At 50.0% G+C, this 22,961-nt stretch overlaps 1 protein-coding gene across 3 annotated transcripts in view; it reads right to left on the bottom strand.

Moving 5' to 3' along the window:
- The window catches only part of EHBP1L1 (EH domain binding protein 1 like 1), a 43,381-nt gene that overhangs the window by 7,260 nt on the left and 13,160 nt on the right, over positions 1–22,961 (bottom strand). Inside the window, exons 4-15 of one of the 3 annotated variants that reach the window (XM_060269490.1) lie at positions 22,571–22,624; positions 21,192–21,370; positions 19,694–19,848; positions 17,815–17,850; positions 16,409–16,501; positions 13,857–14,196; positions 8,314–10,078; positions 6,749–6,918; positions 5,841–5,889; positions 3,991–5,253; positions 1,994–2,048; positions 1,717–1,793 (exon numbers count right to left, since the gene is read on the bottom strand). In XM_060269490.1, the coding sequence (XP_060125473.1) occupies positions 1,717–1,793; positions 1,994–2,048; positions 3,991–5,253; positions 5,841–5,889; positions 6,749–6,918; positions 8,314–10,078; positions 13,857–14,196; positions 16,409–16,501; positions 17,815–17,850; positions 19,694–19,848; positions 21,192–21,370; positions 22,571–22,624 (4,236 nt within the window). The remainder of the gene's footprint in view (positions 1–1,716; positions 1,794–1,993; positions 2,049–3,990; positions 5,254–5,840; positions 5,890–6,748; positions 6,919–8,313; positions 10,079–13,856; positions 14,197–16,408; positions 16,502–17,814; positions 17,851–19,693; positions 19,849–21,191; positions 21,371–22,570; positions 22,625–22,961) is intronic. The other 2 variants (XM_060269491.1, XM_060269492.1) reach the window with 2 other exon arrangements.

Here is a 22,961-nt window from a genome sequence, read left to right as displayed (position 1 = left end):
AAACTAATTAAAAAACAAAAGAGGACTGGACAAATTCATGGGGGAGAAGGCTATCAATGGCTATTATAGCCAAGGTGGCTGTTCTCTGTCTCCACTGTTAAAGGCAGCTATGCCAGTTGCTGGAAACCACAGCAGGGGAGAGGGCTCTCATGCTTCGGTCCTGCAACTGGCTGGTCACTTTGAGAATAGGATGCTTGCATAGTTGGAGCACCGGCCTGGTCCAGCAGACTCTTCTTATGTTCTTTGAGGAGAGGTTCTGCAGGCTTGGGACATTTTCATAATAAGGAGCAGTAAAGCACATTATGAGCAACTGATGAAGCAGCCTTGTAGGAAAGCAAGCCATTGATCAATCAAGCCCAGTATTAGTTACTTTTGACTGGTAGCATCTCTCCCAGCTCTGCAACCTGAGATCCTTCAAATGTCAAGGATTAAATCTGTGACCTTCTGCATGCAAAGCATGAGATTTGCCTCTAGGTTACGAGGCCCTTCTCTTGTAACATGCAGAAAGAGAGGAGACCAGGAACTGCCTAGAAAACAAGCCCCACCCCATGGTTGGTAGAATTAGCTACCCAAATCTCTCCTGGGTTACTCATATGCTTTCTAGAACAGCTATGAGTGGCAGACAGCGAAGGGTAGGTAATAAACAACCAAACAACAACAATTGCTATATTAAAACTAAAGGGCCATTTCACACAAGCCCGGCTCCTGAAATTAGCAACATCCCCACCATCTTTGGGCACATATGGGACATTTTGAGGTTTCTGTTTCCAATAAAGGAACTTGGATGACTCACTCGCTATGAACATGGTTGGTCTGGGTAGGAACTGAAACGGCCTCCCGTGCAGCACAGCAGTCATATGGTTCCCCCAAGGCCATGCAATTTCCTGTGGGGACTTGTGCTCTTTCTTGAGAGCTAGAAACTTGTCAAGTGTTAAAGCCAAGTTTCTTAGGATTCTGAATGAGCTGCCCAACACAACTGCAGCTAAGAAGAACCTAGTCTAATATATGTTGCTCATCTGCTATTACTGGAGGACCGCTCTGGTGAGTTAAACCAAAGTTTTATCTAGATCAGGACACTTATATTCAGCAGTAGTCAGCCCAATGTTTCTGAGAAGCTCATGGACAAAAGGAGCTGAATTTTGACAATGGTTTGTCCCCATAATCTGGGAAATCAGAGGCAGATTGCTTTAGGACAGTCATCCCCAAACTTCGGCCCTCCAGATGTTTTGGACTACAATTCCCATCTTCCCCGACCACTGGTCCTGTTAGCTAGGGATCATGGGAGTTGTAGGCCAAAACATCTGGAGGGCCGCAGTTTGGGGATGCCTGCTTTAGGACATGGAGGCTCCATTTACCGTAGTTATGTTTAACTAAACGGTTAATAATAACTGCAAATAGTCTCTGCAAATAGTTATTCATGCTTTTCATGCCATTGTTCAAGAGCTCTCAACCAGGCAAAAAGGGACACCCATGAGGGCAGAGGTGGATCAGATTTTAGGATTCAAAGTCTTTTTTTGTGTGGAAATGTGTATTTTATAAAAGCTGTGGTGTTAGGGGACTAGCTTCCTTTTTCTGGTGCACCTTTTTTTTTTAACCAGCTGAAACAGCTACTAATCAGAGAAAGGCTGCTTTCAAATGAGGCAGTTTCGTTTTAAATCAGATCTTGCTCCAAAAGCGATTCTAAGCTCACGAGGCCCAATTCTTCCCGTATCTTACCGGAATCTCTTCTTCATTGGTGCTGATCTTCAGGCTGGTGTCCTGGGGCAGTTCCTGGGAGGTAGCAGTTGGAGGGCCTGTGAAGAAGAGAGCCAGAGATAACCAGGCTGAGCAAATTACATTTTTTTTGTGGGGCTGGGGTGGGTAGAAGGGATATTTAGACCAGAGCACCTGCTTATGCAGGGGACCCTTCAGAGACAGTTGGGAGATGAAGGGAAAAGCAAGCCGCCCACCTCTTTAGTTCCAGCCTACCAACTCTGCAAGGATCCAAACTCACCTGGGTGCCGCTGAACTTTTGGTCGGGGTCTTGAGCCCCCATCGCTAACATCCTCCTGGGAGAGGAAGGAGGGAGAGAGAGAGAGAGAGAGAGAGGAAAGTGGGTCTCAGAAAGGAAACCGAGTCATGTAACTTTCATCTCTGAAAAATATTGAACAGTCGGGAGACAGAAGTGGAGAGGCTGCATCCTCTCCGCCCCCGCCCCCCATGTTGTGGGAGCCTGGCTCCCATCATCTGCGGCCATGTGCCATGTTGGCTAGGCTGGTGAGACCTGCAGTCTCAACCAGAGGGCACCATGTGTTGGCACCCCAACCTCCCAAACCCGATGTGCACCAGAAGATTTGGACTACAACTCCCATCTGCCCCAGCCATCCTGGCAGGTGTTGAGTCCAAGATATCTGGAGGCTGCTACAGAGCACCAGAGCAAGTGTTTAATTTGTACATTTAAACAAACAACAGGGTAGTATTGCCCTAAAGGGGTGGGGAACCTTTGGCCCTCCAGATGTTGCTGAACTACAACTTCCATAATCCCTGGGCCTGATGGGAGTTGTTTTAATGCAACATCTGGAAGTGAGAAATTGCAAGTTTTCGGTCAGCATTTTCACCTAGACAGATCTATGGTCTTTACCCTTTCACCGTGCCATGGCACATTCGTAAATGAACATGGAAACATGGAGATGGCTGGCAAGCGAGCAAGCCCTGAGCAGAAACCAGCCAGCTAGGGGGGGTTGCCAGCTGCCCTGATCAGCTGCAAATGCAGAGAGAGGTGAGGAAGACATTAAAAGAGAGAGGTCAGACTTTATCCGTCTGGCCTGATATTGTCTGCTCTGAGGGGAAGCCGCTCTCCTGGGTGTCTGCCAGAGGTGAATATATTTCCCATTACCTCCTTCCTGATCTTTTGAACTGGAGGCGAAAACATGACCTACAGCCCATTACTAGCAGGCTATTCTACAGCAGGTGCATCCAGCCTGGCTGCCTGCACTAAAATGAGCAAACCAAGCATAGAAGTAGCGCACGTAAAAGGCACGTACTGTACTTGGGAAGCGGAAGATCAGTGCTGGCTCCAGGTTTCCATCAAGATGGCCTCTGCATGGCTCCCCCCACCCCACTTCCTGGATATCGCGCACAAACACACATACCCCAAGTATGGAGAAAGAAGTTTTTATTTTATTAATTGCTAAAATGATCAGTAGTTCACCAGGACAACTCAAAAGTGAGAGGCACACGAAATTTTAAGCTTTCAATGCAAACACTGTTATTTGTGGACAGAGCAAAAACCACACAGAACAACCCGTTCCCCAATGAGAAACAGAACAGAAAATCGGGTTAGGGCAGAGACAGGGAAGGCCTGCAGCTCTTCCAGATGTTGCCTAACTGCAACTCCCATCTGTCCCAGTCAGCAAAGCCAATGGACAATGACGGCGCAAGTTGCTGTCTAAGAACATTTGGAGGGCCCCAAGGTCCCTAATCCCAGGGTTAGAAGGAATCAAAGGCTGTGCAGCTAAACTTCCAAGACACGGGGCAGCACCACCAACGCACCCAGTTTGATTCACGAAATCCAAGCAGTGTTCCAAGAGGAGGGCAGCTGTTACAAAAGACAGCCAAAAAGGCCCAGTTCTCGAAACCTGTCCATCGAAAGCAACTGCCAAATTTCAAAAGCAGGAGACCAGTGCCAGAGTTCAATGGTGCCTGGAAGCCAAATGGGCAGCTTTGGCTGTGCTGATGGAAATGCAACTCTGCACGTGCCCAGCAGCACTCTCTCCACAGCAGCACGTTTCTCAAAGCCAAAAGCTTGGATCTGAAGCCGTTGCAGGGCCAAAGCCAGGCCTAGGGTAGACCCTCCTAGATCAAGCATGCCATGCTATAAAAGCTCTTAGTTCGGCAGGGTAAGGGGTTAGCAAAACCAGAAGCGCAATGATAAAAAAGTGGCCATGCAACATTAACCCGGCAATGCGCCCAAGCAAGCTTGTCCAGTGTCTCCCTGGGAGTTCCACTCACCATGGCCAGCCGCCTGGCAGGGTCCTCAACCGGGCTACCAGGCTCCCCTTCATCCATCGACAGGGACTCGCTTTTGAGCCGTGAGCGCCGCTTCTTCACCAGGTCTGCATCCCGCACATGGGCGAAGGTGGACTTGGCAGCGTGGGGGCGTGGGGGGGCTACCGGGCCTTGGCTCCCTGTGGAGAGAGCGCGCTGCAAGGGGCGTTCAATGCTGCCCCGTGATGCAATCCGTTTCAGCCGCGGAGGGGGAACCAGCTTCTCCCCATTGCTGGTGGGCGGCTTCCCCTCAGGCCTTGCGGCTTCTGTCCCAGAAGCCTCTGCTTCCGCACCCTGAGCGAGAGTAGCCCCATTGGCCAGCAGCTTCCCATGGGGCTTTGAGGCAGCAGTCTCACCGTCGCTCGAGGGAGAGACCTCTTCCTGCCGTTCAGGGTTTTGACTGGCCTCAGTGCCATTAGCCACAGCTTGTTCACCAGGCTTCGGGGCCTCAGTCCTAGAATCCAGTTGGGCCTGAAAACTGGCCCCACGTTCCATGGCTGCAGCGCCATTAACAAGTGTGTTCCCATCAGATTGGGAGGCCTCCGCCTTAGTGGGAAGAGACTGTGTGTCTGCAGTACTCTCAGCCACAGCCTTCTCATCAGAATTCGCACCATCACCTTTACAGTCCACAGTTCTGAGGGGCTCGGGTGTGGCTTCGTCTGCTGGCTTGACGGCTGCGCCATTGACAATTCCCTTCTTGTCAGCTTCCACCATGTTCACCTCCTCATGTGCCCGATCTAGTTCCACAGGCTGTAGCGGCTCAGCACTGTTGGATTCCGCCACCTTGTCCTCTGTCACAACTGCCTTCCCAGAATCCTTTGCAACATCTGCCTTCTCCTCACTCTGAGAATGCTCGGGGGCAGCATCCTCCAACTTTGGCTCCTGGCCTTCCTCTGGCATGGTGCTGGGCACCTTTGCCACCCCAGAGTCCTCTGCGCCTGACCCCCTGGGCTGCTCTATCTGGGAGGCGGCAACGTGGAGGTGCTGGGAGTAGAAGTCGGCGGGGTCAATGGAGCCAGACGAGTCTGTGTCGAATTTGCCCACCTTGTAGGTGGTCTGGTTGCTGTTGGCGGCAAACTGCACCACGTTCAGCTCTTGCCCGGTGAAAAAAGCCCGGATTTGGCACAGGTAGGTCATGACGATCAGCCGGTCGGGCACAGCCAGGAAAACCATGTCGGCAGGGTCCATCACCCGGGAGATCCCCAGTGAGGCAAAGCCATCAAAGGCCTGATTACGGAAGGAGAGAACGAGAGAGGAACTTAAGCCTGTTGAAGCCTTTTCCCAACCATAGGGCTTTTTCCACAGCAAGGTTTTATTTATTAACATCATGCTCTCCTCCTCCTCCCCTACTTTCAAGGTGGCATATATAGTTCTCCCCATTTCATCCCCACAACAATTCTGTGAGGTAGGCTGAGAGTAAGCGACTGGCCCAAGGTCACTAGTGAGCTTCATGGCTGAGTGGGGATTTTAACCCTACCTGCCAACACTCTAACCACTACACCAACTTGACACTCTTACCCATTTTACAGATGGGAGGACTGAGAGAAACAGAGGCCTCCTGCACCTGTCCTGTCCTTTTCACTCTGGGCCACCCCCGAGTTTTCTGAATTAATTATCCCCAGAACAACCCTGTGAGGTAGTCTAGGCTGAGTAACTTTGACTTAAGGCCACCCAGAAACTCAATAAGGATGTGAACCTCTTCCCAACAAGGCCTTGGGACCTGCCTATATTAAAGGCATCCCTCTTTAGCATCTCCACTCAACAGCCTGGCCCAATTTCTTCTGGCTCAAGGAAAGCTGGAGCTACAGACTCACCAGTTTATTGTTCTCTTTGATATCAAGCGGGTCCAGGGCTTCGTAATTGCTGAAGGTGGGAAGGGGGAGAGGAATAAAGTCTGTGAGCAGGCTTTGACCTGGATCACCTGGGACCCCAAAACTTTCTATCACCACCACCACTGTCCGTACTTGGCCCTACTGTCACAATGACCCCCAACCTTTTCTGGTTACCTCTGTTTAAAACAGTCTCTCCCCAGGTGTCTTGATCTCTTTTCTATCCCTATGCTTCTGGAGGTTTCATTGCTCAGGCCAGGAGACACCCTCCTCCCCACCCCATTCACAGGGGGATCCCCTCCCTCCAACAAAGCCTTTTGCACCGCTGGAGCAACCCCTAGCCATTGGCCGGCTGGGTTGGAGGGATGCATTCATGGTGCCCTGCAAGCCTAGCTTTGCAAGACTAGACGACCCTTCCAACTCTACAGTTCTATGGTTCTAAGGCAGATTCCCAAGTTCTTTGTATTTCCTGCAGCATCACTGCAAAGGCAGATTTGCTGAGCTTTCTGGAATATGCAAATCCATATAAATTCAACGGGGGAAGGCCCATAGTTCAGGGGCTTTCAATGGAGGAGGTCCCAGGTTCCATCCCTGGCGTCTCCAAGTAGGGTTGGGAGAGATTCCTGCTACAGGCAGTCTACGCATTACAGAACTAGCTGGACCAATGGTGTGACTTGATAGAAGGCAGGCTGCTTCCACTACACTGATCTACTCCTTCTAGAAGAGATAATGAATCCAGACAACATTCTTTAACTAGGTTAACTGTACGAGCCACAGGCAGGACACTAATCCTTTGGGTCTGCGATCAGGACAGCTCCCTTACGTGTCAGTTCTCAGCCGCCACCATGGGCTCCTATCAGAACAGGAGCTCTGCACGCAAGACAACAACTCACATCTTCTCTGGGTGGAAGTGATGCAGGATGGCACAGAACGCCAGCCCATTGCGCCAAGACGTGGTGAAGTTGGTGATGCGGACACCCCGGGAGCCTGCCGTCACTTCCTGACACCACTCCAGCAAGGATTGGCTGGAACTCACGAGCAATGGGCTGGTGGGGGAGTCAACCTAAAAAGGGTGGGGTAGGGGAGGGAAGAAAGTTGGTCATGGGTCTGGGTGAGGGGACACGGATAGCTCCCTCCCTGCACCCACAATGTGGCAAAAGTTTCTAGGTCACGGGTGGGGTGTTGCTGGGCCACAACTCCCATCGTTCTTGGCTATCAGCCACATTGGCCGAGGCTGGTGGGAGTGACAATGCCTGGGGAAAGCAGCAGTGAAGATGGCGCTTGCATGCCATCCAGCCACTGCTAATTGGGTCTATCGGCATTTCAGTATGCTTGTTCACGCACAAGGGTTAAGATGGATATGCAACTATTAAGGTCTGCTCAAGATGCTCAGCTCATTGTCCCAGTGTTAGCTTCTGCTGGGTGGACAGCAACACAGCCATTCATTCGTTCTCTCTCTCTCTCTCTCTCTCTCTCTCTCTCTCTCTCACACACACACACACACACACAACTCCCTTTCAAATAACTTTCAGGTGCTCCCCACAATGAAGCACCAGGTAAAGGACCTTTCCATTTGCCCTGGCCTTTGGGATGCATCGAGCATTTTAAAAAATAAATTCTATTGTTTTTCTGCCTACTATTGTTACTCTTTTCTGCACACCTATCTGTTTACGGAATGGCATTGACAACATTTTACTATTGTGTACTGCCATGTGTGGGATATGGTACTGTTGGCCAATCTGCTCTACTGAGCTTGTTGGAGCCAACACACAGACACAGAAACACACACACACACACACATGTAGGACAGCTGTAGCTTTCTGCTTTGCACGCAGAGAAATCCCTGCTTGCCTGAAATCTTGGGAGAGCCGCTGCCAGCCATTGCAGACAATACTGAGCTTGATGGGCCAAGGGTCTGACTTGGTATAAGGCAGCTTTCTATATAGGCCAGGATGCAATCAACAAACCAGCAAATATCCCTGAACCTGCCCACGGTGACCATGGGGCACGCTGCTTCACCTGTCCCTCTGCAGCATGCTATGCTCGCTGGGAGCCCCAGCTGGGTCTCTGTAGGTCTCCTGCTCTACACTGTATTCCTGCCCCCCCCCAGGAGGAAAGGAGGAGCCATCATGAGCTCTGCCTCTTCTCTCTCAGCAAGACCCTTCCTGCTCCAAATCCCGCACCCACTTTAACTGGTAAGATTCAACACTCACTGCTCCAGAATCAAACACATTTAAAAGGAATGAGGTTCTGGGATCCCATAGTTTCAAGTTATCTTGCAACAAGGCTCCAACCACCATGCTCTGACCTCGGCCCTCCTATCACCACTTCCATATTTTAAAAAGCAGGGAGCGTCTCACAACAAAACCAGAGTTAGCTGCACATTGAGAAAGCAGGGGAGAGAACTGGCCATGGGTTGTCGACAGTAAGGACGATGGCATGGCGCGGCCTTCTGTACCTGGGATTCGCCTTGAGCTCCAAGGTCTGTTGCTGTGCCACGGGGTGGGGGGACTGGTGCCAGAGTTTCCTGGCTGGACCGCGCACTCCTCTCCTTGAGGGAGCTGGGAGCTGGGAGAGCTAAGGCAGGGCCCTGAGGTGATGGAGGACTTGGGGGGTGAGGAGCTTCAGTCGAGACTACCACTTGCTCTTTGTTCCTCAGTGGCAAATTATCTGCCTCTGTGCTGGATGTTTTTTCTGCCTTGACCTCTCGGCTGTCTGACGGACTGCAGCTCTTCAGCCATTCTTGGCCCATCCCTGCCCCTTTTAAGCTGGGGGCACTGCTCTCTGGAAATTCCAGGCCCAACGCCTCACTCCTCATGTCCCCATCCGGCTTGTGTGACTCCGCTGCCGCCTCCGCCTCCAGAACACCTTCCGGCCCTTCCTCTCTGCCGCGTTCTTCATTGCACTGCTCTTCTCCATCCTCAGAAGCCATACCTTCCACTTGAGCAGCTTCCTCTTCTGCTGCCTCCTCCTGAGAGGTCCCTCCAGAAGCTCTTCTCCCCTCAGCATTCCTCCCATCACCTGCCTCTCCTTCCTCTGGTCCTGAAAACACCGAGCCTTCCGGCGGGCTTTGGAGATTGCTCTCAGCAGCTGCCATTTTGTCATCCACATCCCAACTCCTCTCAGGACTGGGTGAGGAAGTGAGGACTGGGGTGGGCATCTCTGTCATGCTCACCTCTGCCACCTCTTCCCTGCCCTCCCTTGCAGGAGACAGTGGTGACTCAGGCGAGGTTTGAAGGCCGCTGCCACCCACCCCAGCCAAATCTTCCTCTGGCACAAATTCCACCTGCTGCAGGGGCACTTCTGGGGAAAGGCTTATTGGTGGGCTGGGGCCTTCAAGCCCTTCAGACACTTGGCAACGGCCCATCTCTGTTTTGTCCCCTATCCAACTTTCCTCCTGTTTGGGAGCCTCCTCGACAGAAACAGCTTCACATGGCTCCTGGCTGGTTTCAGCCTCAATTTGCTCCCTCTCCGGTTCCAAAGGGGGCATCTTTTCCACTGCACAGCCCAGCTCGCCATCAGGAAGTTCTCCTTTGAAAGCAACCCCCTCCTCCTCCTCCTCCTCCACCACACTCCTTGCTGGGCCAAACAGGGGTACCTCAGGCAGGCTGCCATCTCCAGGAGTCCATGTCCCCCCTCCCCATTGCTCCATCTCCACCACAGCGCTACCGCCACCAGGTGAGACAGAAGCAACTGCTAACAGGGATGGATCTCCTGCTGCGCTAGTCCCTGGTTCTCCAAAAAAAGCAGCCATGGGGGGAGGCCCCATAAGGGGAGACAAGGCCATGAAGGCCGCATCCGAAGGCGACCCCATGGACTCTGCATTGTCGGTGACTAGGAGGGGCCTGTGTTCAGCGAGGGCTGAGTCTTCTGCAAAATACATCACCACAGAACCATGGGTGGGAGAGGAGGGTCTTTCTGCCAGGCTCCTGCAGCCTAGTCTTTCCCTAGGCAGGCTATCTGGGGCACAGGGCACGCTGAGGGGATTGGAGCTGTCCTCCACCCACGGTGTGGCCACCTCTGCCGAGGGGCTTGGAGACTCTGGGGACAGCGGCATCTTCTCCATCCTGCGTTTCCGCACAGGGGGGGCCTCAGCTGCCAACGGAGGCGAGAGAGGGAAATCTGTGGGCCCTGGGCCTGGAGGTCCCCTGAGGGGGCTCTTCTTCCTCCTCTGTGGCACAGGGAGAGGGTCCTGCTCTCTGGGTTTCCAGATATCGCCAGGCCTGGAAGCAAGCAAGAAAGGGAAGTCCTGAGAAATTGGCCCCAAAAGGACAACACATCTTTCTTCAGCCCATGAAAAGTTCAAAGCCCTTCCTGGGTGAGAGTTGGGATGGAGCCACCACCGTCTCCCAGCCTCAACCTTTTTCTGTTTTCCTACCAGCATTCTCCCATGGGATCCTAACTCTCCATCTCCGCTCTGAGACCCACTTCACTGCCTGCATGTGCATGCATGCAAAAAACAACAACCATTACATCCCCAACACTGCAGCAGCTTTCTAGACTGACCCTGGGCAATAGCAGCCCTGTTTGGTTTTTTGCAGGTTAGCAAGCATTGGGAAATGGTACAGGACACTGCAAAAGTCCACAGAGAAATGGAAAGGACAGGCATGGTGGGGAAACAGGAGAGACAGGGGCAGAGAAAGCAAGTCAGAAAAATGACCTCAACGACACGGATAGGGAACCTGCAGTCCTCCTGTTTTTGCACTACAGCTCTCATCAACCCCTGACCATTGGATACCCCTGTTCTTTGTGGATGGAATTATTCACCCCAAGGACCCTCCGGATATTGCTGGACTCCAGCTCCCATCAGCCCCAGACCACACAGTCAAAAGTAAGGAAATACGGGAGTTGGGAGACCCACAATGTCTGGAGGGCCTAAAATTCCCCATTCTTAATTCAGAGCATTCCTATGGTGTAGAACGGACCCATCTAATCACTGTAAGCCACACTCAAATGACTACATCGGATGCCCTTTAAAATGTGTTGGAAAGTTTTTGTTCTTATTTTTAATATGTGTTTTTTTTATATTGCAAGTTTATGTTGAGATGAAGGGTGGTGCACACATTTTAATAAAAATAAGAATAATAAGAACTTCAGGTTCTTTTACAAATGACCCCTGCCCCAAGCTAGCTCTAGATCACCCCTGCCAGTGTTTGAATTATGGAGGGAGATAAAGGGAACTTGCTTCCCACATCCTACATTAGTGACTGTTATTAAAAGCTAACAAGGGAGGGGTATGATATGACTGAGTTGGGACTTATGGGTGTCATTATGGGACCCTATAGCTCCTCCTCCAACCATAATATGAGCACTGATCCATGACAGGGGATTATGCTGCCCATCCATTTAGGTTATTAAACACTTTCTACATATTTATTTCAAAGCGCCCAGAGGACGTTACGTTATGAAGCAGCAAAGAAATGCTGCAAATAAAATAGCTAACTTATGGAATAGTTAAAACTTATGGAACTCACTGCAACAAGATGCAGTGACGGTCACCCATACAGGCACATTTAAAGTGGGGTTAGACAAGTTTGAGGAGGGTAAAGCTATCGATGGCTACTAGCCACGGTGATCGATGGCCACACCCTCCAGCATCAGAAGTGTCATTCCTCTCTGAGGAGCAGCATTGGAGAGGGGGTCCCTGCACTCACAACCTTCTCCCACCAGACTTGCCACTGGGACATCTGGCCAGATGCTGGCCACTAGGTAGCCCTTTAGTCTGACCAAGTAGCCAGGCTCTTCTTACGAGAAGGAGAAACTCGTGCAAAATCTGCTACCACAAAAGTGAATCAGAGCAACTGGCTGCCCTCTTGCACAACAACGCAGAACCCTTTGCAACAAAAGGGGGTTTGGCTTTGTTGCTGTTTTTTTTTGAAGTTCCCTACAGAGGCAAAGCGGGAGACCAGTGGAAACCAGCAAGCGTGACCAACTTCCCCTGCTTGTGATTCCCAGCAAGTGGCGTGCTAGAGGCATCCTGCCTCTGATCCTGGAGGCCACAGACAGCCTCCCTCTCCATAAATTTGTCCAATCCAGAATTTCCCAAACTTGGGTCGCCAGCTGGTTTTGGACTACAACTCCCATAATCCCCAGCTAGCAGGACCAGTGGTCAGGGATGATGGGAATTGTAGTCCAAAAAAAACCCCATCAACTGTTGGAAACCCTTTGGGAAACCTTGATCTAATCTAACCTGAAAGCAGGACCTGAGCTTGAGATCACCAACAACTGGTATATGGAGGCTTTGAAATTGCTCCCTCCCACACACACCTAAGCAAAGCCATGTATTCGAGACTCATTTTAAAGAAAAGTGCTGGGAAGGAGGGAATACTGTATGCTTTTTGCAACGGGGCAGTGCAGTGTCCCGCTTCCTTACCGGCCCCACCCTCGTCCTTCTTAACAGCCAGCGATTTCCCCTCTCCCCAACCCCTCCCTGCCCCGAGAGGCCTCTCACTTCCCGTTCTTCCTGCGAGCAAACTTCTCTTTTCTTCCTGCAAGTGGAACAATCTTACTTCTTCCTAGCCTTGGGGGTTGGGGTAGCAGGGACAAGCAGCTATATCTGGCAAGCACCTTCACACCCAAAGAAAGGAGAAGCAAAACTCGCAGCTGTCCGTCTCACTTTGCTCCTTTGCTACCCACATGCATTTCAGGCCCGCCCAAAATAAATAGAGGCGCCTTCCTCAGCAGATCAGGCAGACAACGAAGCACGGGGGATTCTGCACTTCCTGTGTCCAAGAAGAGCGTGAGAGAGAGAGAGAGAGAGAGAGAGAGAGAGAGAGAGAAAGAAAGAAAGAAAGAAAGAAAGAAAGAAAGAAAGAAAGAAAGAAAGAAAGAAAGAAAGAAAGAAAGAAAGAAAGAAAGAAAGAGGGGGCTATCTGCATGATTCATTTAAAATGCTATGATAATGCTTTAAGCCAGTGTTTCCCAACCTTGGGTCTTCAGCTGTTTTTGGACTACAACTACCATCATTCCTAGCTAGCAAGACCAGTGGTCAGGGATCAGAAGGTTGGCGGTTCGAATCCCTGTGACGGGGTGAGCTCCCGTTGCTTGGTCCCAGCTCCTGCCAACCTAGCAGTTCGAAAGCATGTCAAAATGCAAGTAGATAAATAGGAACCGCTACAGCGGGAAGGTAAACGGCATTTCCGTGTGCTGCTCTGGTTTGCCAGAAGCGGCTTTGTCATGCTGGCCACATGACCTGGAAGCTATACGCCGGCTCCCTCGGCCAATAATGCGAGATGAGCGCGCAACCCCAGAGTCGGACACGACTGGACCTAATGGTCAGGGGTCCCTTTACCTTTACCTTTAGTCAGAAAACAGCTGGAGACCCAAGATTGGGCAACACAGCTGCTTTAAGCAACCATGACTCCCCCCGCCAAATAATAATAATCCAGGGAACTGTAGTTTGTTTGGGGTGTTGAGAATTGTCAGTTGTCAAGCCTCAGAGAAGAGCGATTCTGAAAACTGTAGCTCTGTGAGGAGAGGAGGAGGGCTCCTAACGGCTCTCAGCAGCACCCTTAACAAACTACACTTCCCAGGATCCTTTGGGGGAAGCCATGACGGTTAAAGTGATATAAGAGTGCTTTAAATGTTATGGTGTGGGTGTGGAGGGAGAGACAGCGTGAAAGCAAGAGCACAGAGCAGAGCCCAGGGCCAAAACAGAAGTGGATCTCAAATGAAATGTATTTCCCCCCTTTTAACAATAGAAGTTGTAGCAGAAAGAAGAGAAGGCTTGGGACCGTTTCGAACACACGGAAGGGGGATTTAAGCCCATCCTCAGTTCCACAGTCCCATTATTAAAACAAAAAACCCACCCCCACCAAAATTGCACCCAAAAGGAAGCTTCCATCAGTGACGATTATTAAGACAGAGAGAAAAACAAGCAGCCATGAGAAATGCATGCAATGTCGCATCTTGTCCCTTTGCTCAAACCCAAACAGACGCTCCTCCTTTTAAATTCTGCGACACTGCCCAACTTCCCCCATCTCCCGATAAAGCAGCACTCACCTAACTTCCATGCCGTCCAATGGCGCCAGCTGTCCCCGGAGCACTTCGGGTCCTTTCTCTTCCTTCTCTTCTTCAGCCCCTGCCTGTGCCAACTCTGAGAAAGTCCCCGCAGCTTGGTTCCGGGTGTTTGGGTCTCCTGAGACGCCAGTTGCTCCTCCTGGCAACACACCACTTGCCCCTCCGTGCCCCACACTCCCAGCACACTCTGCACCACTTACTGCAAAGGGTGCCGCCCCAGAGATGGTAGGGGCTGGCTCTGCCGCAGGTGGAAGGCTGTCCAAGGGGGCAATGGTGCCACTGGGAACAGCACCGAACGGTCTCCTGGGAACCTCAGCAACAGCTACAGGGCAAGAGAGAAGAGCTCAGGTGTTGGGAGGGATGGGCAAATCAGTCAAAATCCATTTCTTTCAGTTTCTCTTTATATTTATTGAAAAAGTACATGTAAATAACACAAATACACATAAAAACAAATAACACAAATATACATATAATACATATAGTCCCTACAAACTCAAAAAAAGACACCCTACCCACCCCCGTGACCTCCCTCCACCACGGCTCGACTTCCTTAAATTTTTATTTGATTTATTTCATTGCATTTCTAAGAATCTTCATCTCTTACAACCATTCCTGATTTCATTCTCATCTTTGCTTTACCTACTTATTCATATTCTCACATCTACTTTACATATTTAATCTATCCATATTAACATATTCTTTTTAGAAGAGTGTTTTTCCACTTATTCTTCAAAGCAATTCCATTCTAATTTTAAATTTTGATTTGTTTGGGATCGTATGGCTGCTGTTAGTTTTGCTAACTCTATATATTCACTTAGCTTATAAATCCATTTCTCTCAGTTTCTCATTTACCCCATCTGAAGTTCTGTTTCCACATCAGTTTGCATTAACGATACAAAAAACAATGAAAACTCATTGGCATTTTGCACAAAATTTCTCCTAATGGACACAGTCTCGTGTGCAGTTTTGCCTAACACGGTGCACATTTTTCGCAAAGCAATCTTCCCTGATATAATGCTTTCTTCTGTGTTATTTTTGCCTGAAAGCCTGGAGAGCGGCTGCCTGCCAGTGTGGACAACACAGCGCTAAATGGACAGATGGTGTAATTCCATATAAGGTAGCTTGCTACATTCCTATGTTCTTTTTTAACTGGAGATGCTGGGGATTCAAACTGGGACCTTCTGTATCCCATTGGGGCTTCCTACCTGGACCCTTAGAGAGCCACACCGTGAGACAATGTAGAGCTAGATGGTCTAAGCTAGGAGTGCCTTTTCCCAGCTGGATCCTGGCTTCCCTAACGGTCCACTTGGCCAATCACTTGAAACCATCACAACATCAGGTAACCCATTTTCCCTTTGCAGTCCAGCTTAAGTTCAAAGGAAGATCCTAGCAGGGTTTGCAGTCACAGCTGATCAATGCTGACTTATTGGCTGTGCTACAGAGTGCCCAGGAGGTCACTCCCCAATGCAGCCAACCTCAGCAGGCTTGAAGTTAGTGCCCATCATCTGATTGGTAGTGACAGCAAGCCTCCCTTGCTAAGAAGCAACAGGGAGAACACTTTCAGGATGCCAATTGCTTGTTGGCAACTGCAACCCATGTGACAACATCTCAGGTGTGGGAGAAGCAGGTGTAGTTTTTGCAAGATAACACTGCAAGCTAAATGGGGACCTGTGCTGGACCCAGTTAAGGCCTGCAAGCAGGAGGTGCTCAATCACGGGTCTAGACCTGGCAAAAGACTGCTTCAAATATTTATCCTTTTTAATTCTCTCTAGCAGGGACCCAGGTGGTGCTGTGGGTTAAACCACAGAGTCTAGGGCTTGCTGATCAGAAGGTCGGCGGTTTGAATCCCTGCAACAGGGTGAGCTCCCGTTGCTCGGTCCCAGCTCCTGCCCACCTAGCAGTTCGAAAGCACATCAAAGTGCAAGTAGATAAATAGGGACTGCTCCGGCGGGAAGGTAAACGGCGTTTCCGTGCACTGCTCTGGTTCGCCAGAAGCAGCTTTGTCATGCTGGCCACAAGACCTGGAAGCTGTCTGCGGACAAACGCTGGCTCCCTCAGCCTATAGAGCGAGATGAGCGCCGCAACCCCAGAGTCGGACACGACTGGACCTGATGGTCAGGGGCCCCTTTACCTTTACCTAATCCTCTCTAGCACAAATGAAACCCCCTTCTTCCCTTACATCTGCTTCTCACCCTTGCCAGTAACGCACCCCTTCAGTCATCAGTCAAAGCATCACATCGACACCAATCACTTCTATCACTTTAACAGCCATGGCTCCCCCTGCAAAGAATTCTGGGAGTTGCAGTCCGTCAAGGTGCTTGAACATGTGGCTCTATGAGGAGTCCCCTAACAATGCTCGGCAAACTACCGTTTCCAGGATTCTTTGGAGGAAGCCTTGGCTGCTAAAAGTGGTGCAACGGCACTTTCAACATATGGTGTGGATGTGGCCGACTTCTCCCCTCTGCCCAGCCCACTCCCCTGCAGAACAAGGGATGCAGAAACCTTTGGTAGGCAGACTCCTTCCGCCCGCTTACCTTCCTTCCTGGAAGGGGTAGCTGTTGCCAATGAGCTCTGAACAGATGGGTCCTCCTCTTCCTCGGCCAGAGTGTTCAGATCCCGTGAAGTGTCTGCGTTAGGAGGAGGAGGAGAGATAAAGGGGATTAGATACAATTCGTGGAGGATAAGGTTATCCGTGGCTACTGGCCACAATGACCATTTTCTACCTCTGAATGCCAGTCACTGGGGGTCACAAGCTGCTGTTGTGCTCAGCTCCTGCTTTTGGGCTTCCCTTTGAGGCATCTGGTTGGCCACTGGGAGAACAGAGGGCTGGACTAGATGCACACACACACACACACCCCAGCCTTTGGCCTAATCCAGCTTTAGAGCTCTTCACATGTTCTAATCTTAATCTACTGCCTGTACTGAATGCCAAACACTACCAGAGCAGCCCCCAAACTTCCTGGTCCCTTTGTAGTCATTTTAGTCCCCCTGCTAGATGCAGGAAATGCGGAGCTAAAGAATCTCTCTGGAAACAACAATGACAACAACACAAGAACACACTGCTATTTGTGCCTGGAAGGCTGCCCGCTCTCTCTTTCTCCCTCTCGCCTTGTGAAGCCTCAACCCTTTAGAGCCCCTTCCCAACTGAAATGAAACCGCAACACAGGCTTGCAAAGGATTGACCCTTGCAATCCAGCACACCTCTCCATTTTGTCCCCTTCCTCTCCTACTACTGCCATCATTTGGACAAGGGATCACCAACTATGAGCACATTTGGCCTTTGGAGCGACTGCTGTGGTCACCTCCATTCGCTTCTCTCCCCCTTCCCCAGATCAGCCCCCCCCTCTTTGGCAGAGCATCAGAGAGAGCACATGCTCACATTTTGCTTTTTCTGGGTAAAAGCCAGATTCTGTGGAGTTAAGCTGAGCCTTGAAGAGCCCATAGAGCTGAAAGAGGAAGTGGGAAAGAGTGCCACTCTTCCAATTTCCTCCTTTAGCTGTATGTACTTTTCAAAAGGCCTTGCTAATTGACCATGGGGGAAGTCAAAGCTCAAGAGACTTTGTGGGCAGCAGGAATGACCTCAAGGGCACCACTGCACCCACAGGAACCATGTGGGCAACCCCTGATTTAGATTGCAATCTCTCTCTCATGCACACAAAATAGAACACCACCTCTTACGCTAAAACACATTCGCTGGCCTTGCTCTAAAAGGGCACCAGGTTGGGGAAGGCTGCATTACACAATCACAATCATTCTCTGCTGCATGCTAATCAACCCGCAACAGACAACACCCTCCAAATAAGCAGCCACAATTGTGAGCATGAGTCACAAGTTCCCCAGTACGCATTGGGAGAAAGTCACAGAGGTTGAGTTCCAGCCAAATTATGAAAACGATGGTTCAATGGTGCTAAGCAAACCTTGGGCGTCTGCCTATGCCTACCTGCAAAATAGCCCGTCAACACGTTTTGGAGAATTCCTGAATGGATGAAACAGTCAGACAGACAGAGAATAAAGAGAGAGAGAGACCGTGACTTAAAGGCAGAAGCAAATGCAAAATCACTGGCGGAGAAACACTGTGGGGGAAGGCGAGCAATGATACAGCAGATTCTAGGAAGAGGGCAGGGCATGCATGAGTAATTAAATTTGGAAAAGGGACATTTGAAAAGCACAACGATGCTCCCAGCCAGGCAAGAAAGACGCGGTATCTCTTGAGAAAGAAAAGCAAATTGAGTCCAGAAAGCCAATGGATGTTTGATGGGGTGGGAAATTCTGTGATTGTGCTGTCCAACAAGAGGAAGTGGGACATTGTACAGGGGATCAACGTCCTGAAAATTTCACCGGAATATAAAAGAACCTGCATTATACCCAGTGAGATTTTTTCCCCTCCATCTAGCCCAGTATGACCTGCTCTGACTGGCAGCGGCTCTTGGGGTCTCATCATCCTGTGGATCCTGACCTTCTGAGGGAAGAGGAAGCACAGAGTATACCCAGTACAACCAGCATCGAAACGCAGTGGGATAGGAGAAGATGGATAGTTCACTCCATCCCTCCTCTGCTAGTCAGCTTGGTTTTCACTGTATTTACATGTTTCTCCTCTTCCAGAGAAAGCATGGAAATGCAAGCAGGTAGCCTCTTAGCAGGCTAGTAAAAAATGGCAGGCTAGTAACTTTTATGAGCTTTTTTTTACTGAACAACGGTTGCAACCTTCCCTCTCTCCTCCTCTGGCACGGCACAAGTGATGAATCGGAAGTGTCCACTTCTGCTTTTAAACTAAGCAAAGTTCCCTGTTACATAGGTATGAAGTCAGGGAAACACCGGTTTGTTTAAACTATAGATCATGAAGAAGCCAGAGTCATAAACCACAGTTTGATCCTGATTTTTGAACTAGCCATAGACTAACCAGTTTTCTCCCCAAGTCCAGATGTAAAGAAGCTTGGAAGGAGAAGGAAAACATTCCAATCTCCCGAAGGGGAAGTACACAAGCCCAAGGCTCATAGATGTAACCCTAAACCAGCCATGGGAAACTTGCTGTCCTCCAGAAGTTGTTTGTGACTTCCGTTCCCACCAGGCCCAGCCAACAGGGACAATGGTAAGGGCCATCGGCGATAAGCTACTGTTTTTGTGCTGGTTTCCCATATTTATTTGTTTATATGATGCCTTTCTACCCAACATCAGGCCTCCAAGGCAGCTGACAGTAAGCAAGATTAATACACAGAAAAATAAAAGCATAATGAAAACAATAAAACCTAAACCAGAGAGTGGGAACCAGCAGCCCCACCCCACCCCAAAGTTGCCGGATGACAACGCTTTATCATCCCTGACCACCAGTCATGCTGGCTGGGGCTGATACGAGCTAGTGTCCAGCAACATCTGGCCACATGTTCCCCACCCTTGGGGAGTTTGGCCACCCTTTTGCTTAGGTTCGTTTTCATTAATTTCTCTTAAGCAACGGCACTGAAAATTCAAACTACGCTTGACAAGAGCCAAGTAAAAACATACGGCAAGACCTCAATGGTTCAGCAAGTTGATTATTTACAAAGAGTCTTGGAAAACCAATAGGCCGAAGCTCCACAAAAGACCTCAGCTCACCTGCAAGTTAGCTAAAGTGAACTTTGACAAAACCCAAGCAACTCGCTCGCTCCAATTCAAGCTCTAGCAAGGAACAATTAGCTCTGGTTCCAGGAACCAGGAGTGAAGGCGGAGGGGGCGACTTCCAAGACTGGAGGGAAAATACCGGCACCCCTCTTTCGTTGATGAAAGAGGTCTGCAGGGCTGGGCCCAAGAAATGTAAGGTTTCTGGCACAGAAGGGTCCCCCCACCTTTAGACGATGCCCCCTGGCTTGCACTATCCTCTTGGCGGCTCTTCTTCGGGGCTTCCTCTGACTCCTCTTCGCTGTCAGCAAAGTCCTCCAGGTTGGCGATATCGGAGGGTTTGACGCTCATCAGGCTTGCCAGACTTTGCATGTCCTCGTCCCTGCAAAGGCGAAAGGGTTAAAGGAATGTCACGAGAAGGCCAGCTGCTTTTCTGCCACCCACCCTCGCCAGGACATTTTTGGCCAAAAGTGACTCCCCTGCTCCCTGAACGATGGATGCCAATCCAGTTATTGTAGATCTTACTACAGGAAGATAGGAAGCTGTTTATTCATCTAGCCAAGTACTTTCTTCAACCAATTCCAAGTGCTGGATTTGACCTATAAAGCCTTAAATGGCTCAGGACCACAATACCTCAAGGACCACCTCTCCCCATATAAACTGACCCTGGACTCTGCGTTCATCATCTGAGACCCTTCTTCATGTGAGGGTCAGAGGGTGGCAACACAAGAACTGGTCTTTTCTGCATTTGTGGAACGCCCTCCCCAGGGAGGTTCTCCTGGCGTCTCATTATATGTATTTTAGGCGCCAGGCGAAAATGTTCCTCTTCAAACAGGCCCTTTGCTAATTAATATTCTACAACCTTTTAAATGTGTTTGTGGGAAGGAGGAGGTGTTGTTTTGTTTTAACTATTTACTTGTGGTTTTTACCTTGCATTTTATCCTGTGGAGACCACCCTGAGATCTTGTGATGAGGGGCAGTATATAAATCTAATAAATAATAATTTATTCAATTTTTTGTTTTTATATCGTGGTTTTATGTTGTGAACAGCCCAAGACCTGCAGGTATAGGGCAGTATGCAAAATCAGTAAATAAATAAATTTTATTCTGTCTAGTGGTGACTTTCCAAAATTCCTGTCTCGCTAACTGCTTTCCTTTTCCATCACCTACAAACCAAAGATTCCTTCCAGTAGCACCTGAGAGACCAACTAAGTTTGTCATTGGTATGAGCTTTCGTGTGCATGCACACTTCTTCAGATACCATGTATGAAAGCTCATATCAATGACAAACTTAGTTGGTCTCTAAGGTGCTACTGGAAGGAATTTTTTAATTTTGTTTCGACTATGTCAGACCAACACGGCTTCCTACCTGTAACTAAAACCAAAGACTGTTATCAACATTCAGAGGAGGTGCTCCGTCTCCTGAGTTAATAGGCCCCTGATGCGGAGCTACCTTTGGCCAAGTTCATCTAGCCCAATATTGCCTGCTCTGACTAGCAGCCATTCTCCAGGTTCTGTAGTAGGGAAGAGTCTTTTCCCATCTAATTCCACCTGATCCTTCCAACTGGAGACAGCAGGACCAAGGACAGAGGACCTTTTGGAGGCCAAGCAGGTGCTATGGTGCTTTGCCCAAAGAGAGGGCAACAAAGGATTCCAGGACAGCCTCATTTTTAAAAGGGAGGAGGTCCTCCCGCCACAACCCTCTCCCTGAAAGGCAGCACTCACGTGGCTTTCCCTTCACGGAGGAAGACGCAAGAGAGGGTGAGCTGCAGTGTGGCAGACACCACCTTCACCGACCGCGGCTTCAGATTCAGCTTCAGGTCCACTTGGGTGGGCGTGGTGCTGGCAAAGCGCTTGAGGTTCACATCCACAGAAGCCAGGACCTTCCGGTGCCCCTTCGATTCCTGGCGTGAGGGCATTAACAGTCACGATTTCCGCTTAGGACAACTGACATCCTCTCCGCGCACATATTCACAAACTCGCCTTTCCAGCTTGCCCTTTATTCCTCCCACAATGCATGGCTTTCAAGCCCCTTATCCCTGCATGCCTCCTACCCGCCATGAAGAACCCATACTCAGCCACAATCTCATGTCTCCGGCTATCAGAAAATTGCCCTCGTTGCCAGCATCTGCCTGGGATCAAGTCAAAATACTGCCTTTCCACCTTTAGCACTGGGGAATGTTTTCCAGCCTGAGGGCGGCTTTCCCTTTTGGGAAACCTCCCTTAGGGAAAATCTCAGTGGTAGGCAGGGCAAGAGGCAAAAGTGGGAGGAGCCTTGAATGTAAATATTACCTTTGTGCAGTAGTCTAGTTTCTACACATCCCTACCCACCTCTCTATCCTCCATCCAGGCAAGCAAGAGGCTTTGTCAGAGTTTAAAGGCCACATTCCCGCCAGGCAAGAACACTTGGGTGTGTGAGGGGCACGGCCTGAGGAGAATTCTGAGGGCCAGACAGAGAGGCCTGGAGGGCTGCATCCCATTCCCTTGAGCCTGAGATTGCCCATCCCTGCTTCCTTGCTTTGACTGTCTTTTTGGATCATGTAGTGGGGCCTTCAGGGGTAGAATCATAGAGTTCTATAGTTCTACGGCACCTTGGAGAAGTTGCAGGAATCATAGTTGCAGGAATCTTGCAACTATGACATCTCTCTGCCTAAAAACCTCGAGAAAATAAGAGCCCGGAGCCATCTGAGGCAGCCTGCTTTGCTGTCCAACAGCTTGGCATAGGAAGCAGTTTCTCTGAAAATTCCACCCATTCCACTTTGGAGCAGCAGGATGGAGCAGCAGACATGGCACTTTGGAGCAGCAGACATGGCAGCCCATTGGATAGTTTAAAATGGCTACAGGATCATAGAGCTGGGAGGGAGAGAGGGAGCACACACATCCTTGATGGACTTGCAAGCTGCCGGAGGGATTAAGACTGGCACGGCACCACAGCCACAACCTCAGAGTGAAAAATCAGTGACATAGACATAGGGCAAGGCACACTTATAGCAAGAAAAGATGCCCACAGCTTTAGACAAAAGGCCTGGACCCCTGCCTCCTCCCAGTTCCAGTTCCTAGGCCCACCATTTGAGGCTTCCAGAAACAGGTTCACTTCCACATACGTTTTCAATCACGAAGGTCCAGTCTTTGTCTTCATATTCCTCTACATGGGGATCCTGGAAAAGCAATGAGAAGAAAGGTCACCTGGTGTGGGGGTCTGAACATACAGTGCCTAGGGCTGCAATCTGATCACAAGCACCCTCCATCTAGGGATAATCAAGCCTCTTTCTAGGAGATCAGACCGTTTATCCATCTACCACAATATTGCCTGCTCTGACTGGCAGCGGCTCTCCATGGTGGGGAACCGAGTGCCACATTCCTGTCTAGGCAAACTTCTGTGAGGTGGGGAGTGGGGACGTGCCAGCAGTGGGCAGGGCCAGCGGGAAAATAGGCGGAAAAACAAACGTAAATATTAACTTTGTACAGTATGCTACAGTCTATGTACACTCGCAC

The sequence above is a fragment of the Zootoca vivipara genome, chromosome 17 (genome assembly GCF_963506605.1).
Source record: "Zootoca vivipara chromosome 17, rZooViv1.1, whole genome shotgun sequence".
NCBI lineage: Eukaryota > Metazoa > Chordata > Lepidosauria > Squamata > Lacertidae > Zootoca > Zootoca vivipara.
The sequence above is the reverse complement of the archived record's forward strand: the minus strand, read 5'-3'. Positions and strand labels throughout refer to the sequence as shown.